The 6953-nt window shown below is 44.2% G+C and overlaps 1 protein-coding gene across 2 annotated transcripts in view; it reads right to left on the bottom strand.

The window, feature by feature from the left end:
- GRB2 (growth factor receptor-bound protein 2) overlaps positions 1 to 1105 on the bottom strand; it is a 54570-nt gene extending 53465 nt beyond the window's left edge. For both annotated transcript variants that reach the window (XM_005884282.2, XM_014531800.1), the window contains exon 1: positions 891 to 1105. In XM_005884282.2, coding sequence (XP_005884344.1) covers positions 891 to 968 — 78 coding nt within the window. In that variant the 5' untranslated portion in view covers positions 969 to 1105. The remainder of the gene's footprint in view (positions 1 to 890) is intronic.
- Positions 1106 to 6953: the final 5848 nt, after the last annotated feature.

Raw genomic sequence — 6953 nt, 5'->3', positions numbered from 1 at the left:
ATATGCACACACTAAAGTTCAAGTTTTCCTCATTTAAAGTTGACACTATTCGATAACACCCAGTTACATATCCAAAAGGGCAAGCTGCTCCAGTCAACTGAGTAAACAACATAATTAACATGTGCCAGGTGGAAAGTGAATCCTCATGTAAATAGTGGGGTTCCAAATGAGCTGCAAACTGTAAAGCAGCTTATTTTTTTCTAAACTGTCAGCAGGTTTCTTTTGTGCAATTAGAGCTTAAAATGGGGTAATTGCTCCTCAAGTTTCTTCTAAGAATATTGAAATCTGACTTGTACAACAGCAAACTGAACCTTATTATTTAGAACTCCATTGTTTTTTTTGTTTTGTTTTTTTCAAAAAAGAATAAAAACACACTGAGTTCTTTAATGAGTTTTGGCAGGTATTTCAAACTACCTCTCTAAACTAGGGGAAATTAATTCCTAACCGACCAGGATCACATTCCAGAATGCAAACATCTTTGACTATGTAAAATAAGACTAATGGAGTGCTTTTACATAAATACTTCAAGTTTAGGTCTTTCAAAACATCCCCTAATTTTTTAATAAAACTCTCCAAGGTAAATCAACCCACTTCCTCACTACAGTCGTATTGCTTTGACTTCGCTTGAAATAGTACCAATATCAACAAGCAAAAAGAAATACTCGAGGCATTCACACAAAGGCAGTTAAAGACCATACATCACACACACCACCCTCTTAAGTCATATTTAATATTCTACTCAGCATCCATCTCAGCTATCCAGATCTCACACGATGGTAAATGAGGGCAATGAAAGAAGGAGCACGGCTTCTTTGTGTGTTACCGGGCAAAAGAAGGTAGGTGAGTACAAGCAGAGGCCATCTCAGTATTTGCTTGGCAGCAACACTTACCTTGAGGATGTCCCCCCTTTTGAAGCTCAGCTCGTCGTCTGCAGTGGCTTTGAAATCATATTTGGCGATGGCTTCCATTCTGAGCGCTGCTCAGTGCTCAGCAGCCTGAAGCAGGGGGAAGGGAGTCTTCCCTGCTGAAGCAACCCAGCACTCTGGGCGCAGCCTCGCCTCTCTTCTGGGACTGGCTCCTGCACTCCGGGACACACAATGCCACCCTGAATCAGAAGACGGATGATTGAGAGAAGTGGCCGGGATTGAAGGCAGCCCCGCCCTGCCAATAGGCCTGCTGTCCCAGCCCCCACGCCCCCTGGTTAGGCTGGCTCAACCCTCCTCCCTCCCTTCCAAGCAAGAGCCCAGATCTCCTTCCTCTTTTCAGCCTCAGGCCCAGGCGACTGACAGGCCCGCCGGCCAATGGTGGCAGCAGCTCGAGCTATTCCAGAACACACTTCCTCTTCCTTCCCGCTGGGTGTGCACGGTGAGCAGGAACCACACCGGCTGCAGCCCCGTTTGGTCTCCACCTTTCCTCCCTCACTCCTTACACTCTTCTCCAGGCACAAAACGGAGCCACTGAGAGAAGGCCTCCCCCTGGGGATGCACCCTACTTTCCTCAGTTAAACAGGCCTGTCTCCCTCCTTTCCCGCCGACCTTCCTGCTTTTCTGAAAAATGCTGGGTCCTCGATCCACAGTCAAAAGCAAGCAATGCAAGTTTTGGTCCTGAGCTGTTTCTAACTCTTCTCAGAAACTAAACCTTGGTCTGCTCCTAGGAGAGCAGGAGAAAGTGAACACAAGATCTACTTTTTATTCAGTTTACTACTCTGAGCAGAAGACACCAGAGAAGAAGGTCCAACAAACAGCCTTTTGCTGCTGGATCCTCTGCTATTCTTGCAATAAGGCCCCTAAAGACCTGCAAAATTTTGGGGTCTCCAATCGCCCTTGAAACAGATGTCCAAGGTTTAGTATTCCAGAAGCATCCTCCACATTATTTTTAACTAGCCTAAGGAGCAAAGCTGACGTTCTAATCTACATTTGAAAAAAATCCTTTTTATAGAATGAGCTGTCAGAAATTGTGTCTGGGAAAAGAAAGTGCAGGGAGATGGTGCCAGAAAGTCAAACACGTCTCTCAGTTACCTGAGAACAACTGCTTTGCTCAGAGCCAGCAGAGTACTGGTGCAAATTGCATTGTGCAGGTAGAGTCTGTAATAACCCTCTGGTGTGTACCCGGTGATGGGGAACTGTGGGCACCACAGACAATCACTACTGTAGTAGAGTCTCCAGCCCTGAATATGGGACACAACCTAGACCTTTGCAGAACAAAAGGAAAATAAAGCCTCATTCTTATTTCACCAGTCACTGTTTTCATACGGGCTAAATAAAAGCAGCAAACAACCCGAATCCTGGCAGAATGGGGACAGATTATTTATAGTGACACTCTTCTTGGATAATTACTACCTAGCAGAGAACTCATTTGAAGGATACGAGTGATTATTATCCTTTTGTTCTAAAGTTACCAAGTGGGGCATTAATCAAGCATAGCTGCAAATGGACTAAGCGGTAAACCAGCGGGAATATTAAGATTAGAGAAAAATGAATATCACCAAGGGGAAAAGAAATTACCTAGTAATAAAAAGTCCTCCAGTCAAATTCTAAAAGCCAAACATTCTACTGCAGGTAAACTAATAAACCAAACCCATGTTTACTCTATCAGGCCAGACCTAGGATATCCTATGTGGCACTGGCCCAAAGAGAGCAAAGAAAGCAGTCTATGAAATATATATATGTAAAAAGATCAGTCTCAGAGTATTTATTTTTGCCTGTCTTCAAAAACCCCTTACTTATACCCTCTGCAGTGTAGTTCTTATCAAACTAATCCATGTAAAAGTCCGAGTATTAAAATTTATGAAAAAGAGCAGTTCCCTACCCCAACACCCACAAGTAATCACCCCCAATTTTGTTTTTAGCTTTCTCTTTGTATTCACTTACAATATTTCTAAGTAATATGCTTCTGTTGCTGTTTCTTAGTTTTTTCCAGCCATCATCTATCACCTGAAAGATGAGGCCCTAACTATTCCACCCCTGCTAATATCCTCTTGCCCCATCCCAGTAATATCACATATTCCGGTTTAAGCAGTAGTATTACAACATGAAATACTGTTCACTGGTGATTTAAATAATGTATTGCAACTTCTTTTCTAGGACAGTCCTTTAGTTTTCCCCAGCATTAATAATTGCTTTTCCTCTTTTGCTTACTTTCCAATGTGTGTACCTACATTTAATTGCTTATAAATGCTCCAAAATCTCTGCTACAGGCCTATCAATGTTTTCCACAGACCCAATTGCTTATTTGAAAGCGTCTCCAGGTCTGATTGTTAGGACTATGCATCAATGATGGGAGCCTGAGTAATACTTAGGCAGATCTAAAAAAGCAGAGTTTCATTTTTGCAAAATGGAAGTGAGACAGAAACCCAGAGCACTGTCACTGTCCAGGCACTATGTCGTAACAGGGCATAAATGTCTGTTATTCAGGACTTCAGTGTAACTGAACAGCCGTAGCATAAAAACCAAGACCGTTTTTCAACACTTGTTTTACTGCTGTTACTCAACTCATCTACCACGGGTTTCCTAGAGAAAGCCTAAACAAACTAACAAGTGAAAATCATGTTTCAAGTGACTACGGCTTTGTCAGATACAACTTGATAGAAATGAAACCCAAGCACAACTGATACTTCTGTGCCAAAGAGCATCTCATGGAGAAAACTTGAAGATGTCAGCTTAACAGGCTATCCACTGAAAAGAGCACATAGGCCAAAGGGATTCAAAAGGGTGTGTTCCCTTAAAGACAGAAAAATACGTTATCACATACGCAACACTAATTATTAAAAGGAAGAAATCTGAGAGTGAACGCAATGTCTAATCATTTCAATAGAGTAGATGCTGCTGTTCACTTCCCAAGAAAATGGGTTGGGAGTACACTCAACACTGAAGCCTAATGAGAGTATGTCTCAACTGTTCCCAGCACACACCTCCCCAGCCCATCCCAAGCAATGAATTCTAAGAAGGCAAGTGTCCTCAGCTGGAAGATGGAAATAGCATCTACCTCATAAGGCCATTTTGATTACTAAAAGAGACCGCCCTGTAAAGGCCTTAGCAGAGCCTCTGGCACAGGGGTCCTCAAACTTTTTAAACAGGGGGCCAGTTCATTGTCCCTCAGACCGTTGGAGGGCCAGACTATAGTTTAAAAAAAACTATGAACAAATTCCTATGCACACTGCACATATCTTATTTTGAAGTAAAAAAACAAAACGGGAACAAATACAATATTTGTATTTGCATGTGGCCCGCGGGCCGTAGTTTGAGGACCCCTGATCTAGAACTTCTATCTACATACAGACGGTCTAATAGGCAAGTTAACAGTCCTATTAAGTATAAACTTTAAAATTAAATTGCTCCACATCATAGTCCTAACAAAGCTCAAACATTTACACACATAAAAACTAATCACATCTATAGTCACATATTCTATTAGGCTTTTAAATATCTACTCTATATACACAGGAAAGTATACATTTTAGTTGAGTAACTTAAAGCCACACTTGTCTCATTATTCTATGACTGTACTCTGTAACAACAGTTTTGGTCCTTAGACCAGCTGCATCAAAATCAGCCCATTCAGAGACTGATTCGCTGTGGGGGTGCCTTCGGGAGTTCTGCAATGTAGTGGCCTTAGGCCCAGAACCTAATTTTATATAAGACTCACTGGTAATTCTTATGCCTGCTACATTTTAAGAATCACTGCTGTACCACTATAAGGGTGCCTTAACCAGATTTTAAACTCTGTTCCAGATAATGCACTACAACATCTTTAGATAACAAAAATCATGCACAACTGGGAAAAAGCCAACTTTGACCAAACAAAGACTCTCGATGGTCATTCAGTAGTGCCAGAAAGTTCTGAATTAAGTAACCATTACTTTCTCCCAGGAGCACATGGTGGGTCTCTATTCTGTATTATTGCTTTTCTCCAAAATCTATTATTCTTTTGCTCTAGGTAATAATTAGAAATGTTGCTGCACAACATGCAACACGATAACAGAAATTATTGAGATAAATCTCTAAGTACCATCAACCAGTAGTATTTAAAACCCAATAATCCTTCACATCTGAATATACTGGCTGAGGAAGTGAACAGCCTCAAACATTTAAATGCTTGCTTTTAATATCAAAAAAAGCTGATTAAAAGCACTAACTTCTTTTTTTTATTTTGGAATTCAGAAAATTTTGAACAAGGGAAGGGGCAGCAAGACAAAGTTTTTTCTTTCTCCCTCCAAAAATCCAACAACAATAAAAAAGAGGGCTGATTCTAGCATTTGTAGGAAAAGATGCCTGATTTTTAAAAGCCTGGTAAAGTACATGTGAAACGAATTTAATATGTATGTCAACTATAGTTTAAATATAAAAATGAAAATAAAATTCTTTTAAAGCCCGGTTAAAAAAAATAGTACTATTGCAATGGGCAAGCTCTAACTGATCAAAGGTCTAAATAAATTCTATTCCCTTAAATGTTTCATGTTATCTTAATTCTATTGAAATATAGGTATATGGTAGGTTTTCATTGTTTTTTTACCTTAACCACCCCCCCACCCCCGCTAAAAGCCAGCGAGAAGTCATACAGCCCCAGATCGACCCAGTCTTCCTTACTAATGCAAAAGTGACACAGGAAGAAAAGCATCAGCTGGCACAAAGCATGATCCTAAGATGAAGAAAACAACTAAAACACAAACGAAACAAGCAAGCTACGCTCGTGACCTAGTGCAGTATTGATTACTTAGGGATGAATTCAATCCTTTGAGCCTCTCCGTTCCCAGGGGGAGAACGGAAGGCTCGCATGGCTCTCTAGCAACCCTTCTGGCTGCCTGAAGGAACACAGTGCCCGCTTGAAAGTAAAGGCTTTTAAAGCAGGAAAAGAGGCTACCTTCCCCGGAGAGAACACGGAGTCATTAAATGAGGGAGAACACGAACTGCGCAAGGAGCAGAAAACCCGACAAATTATGCCAGCGAGGAGACTACAAGGAAGAAAGGGAAGTAGATCAGAAAAAAGGTGGGGGGCGGGGGAGGGGGCAAATGACTTGCATGACACACAAGTAAGCATTTAGTCAGCGGCAGGGAGAGAAGTAGACAGCAAGGGAAGGCGACAAGTGCAGGAGCACGAAGTGAAAAGGGGACAAGAAAGCCAGAGAGACTAAGGCTAATTTCCCTCGTGTCTTCTCCACTCTTTCCCGAGAGCCCACGGGACCCAGAGACCTCGCGTGCACTTCATGCAGCTCCGCTGCAAATAGTGCTTCCACGGCCTCCGAAGCCGGCCTGGAATAACCCCTCACCAAGCTGCAACTCCTATGGCTTCCCATCCTGGATGGCGAGCGTCACCGATGAAAACCACCCGCGCTGCGCTCTCCTCTCTCGCTGAAATCTTTCCTCAGAGCGTTCCAACCACTCGACCGCGGCTGCTTATTTTTCTTGACAAACATTTTTCAGAGAGTAGTTCGCAAAGGGGGGCCGCGAGGGGAGGGGGAGGGACCGAAGCACAGGCATCTCGACTGTCTCCGGCAGCACACGTTCCAATGCGCGGCATGAATAGGGTTGGTGGGTTTCCTCCCGAAATTCAGCCCAGAGACACCAGGGGATGGAGACCTGGTGGCCGTGCAGGTCCACGGGGCAGCACTCGCCCCATGTGCAGCCCGCAGAGGATCCCCCGCCTCCGGGCCAAGTCACACTGACTCAGAAGGAGTAGCCCGTGCTCTCGGGCTGCTCCGGGGTCCTTCTGCGCAAACCCCCATGAAGAAGGCATGAAATAGAACTAGGAGCCCCCCCCCCCCGCCTTTTGCTCCGGGGTCCGGGGGCTCCGTCCTGAGCCGAGGGCCCCGGGAGGACAGTCCCCAGGAAGGAAGCGCCCCAAAAGAGGAAACGTGGAGTCCAGAGTCCCGGGGACCCCCTCTCCTGCCCCACACCTCGCCGTCCCGACCCCCAGGCCCGGCGGCCTCGGGAGGCTGAGCCGGGTCCCTACGGGCC

This window comes from Myotis brandtii, unplaced genomic scaffold, assembly GCF_000412655.1.
Source record: "Myotis brandtii unplaced genomic scaffold, ASM41265v1 scaffold825, whole genome shotgun sequence".
NCBI lineage: Eukaryota > Metazoa > Chordata > Mammalia > Chiroptera > Vespertilionidae > Myotis > Myotis brandtii.
This window is presented reverse-complemented; position numbering and strand designations above follow the sequence as displayed.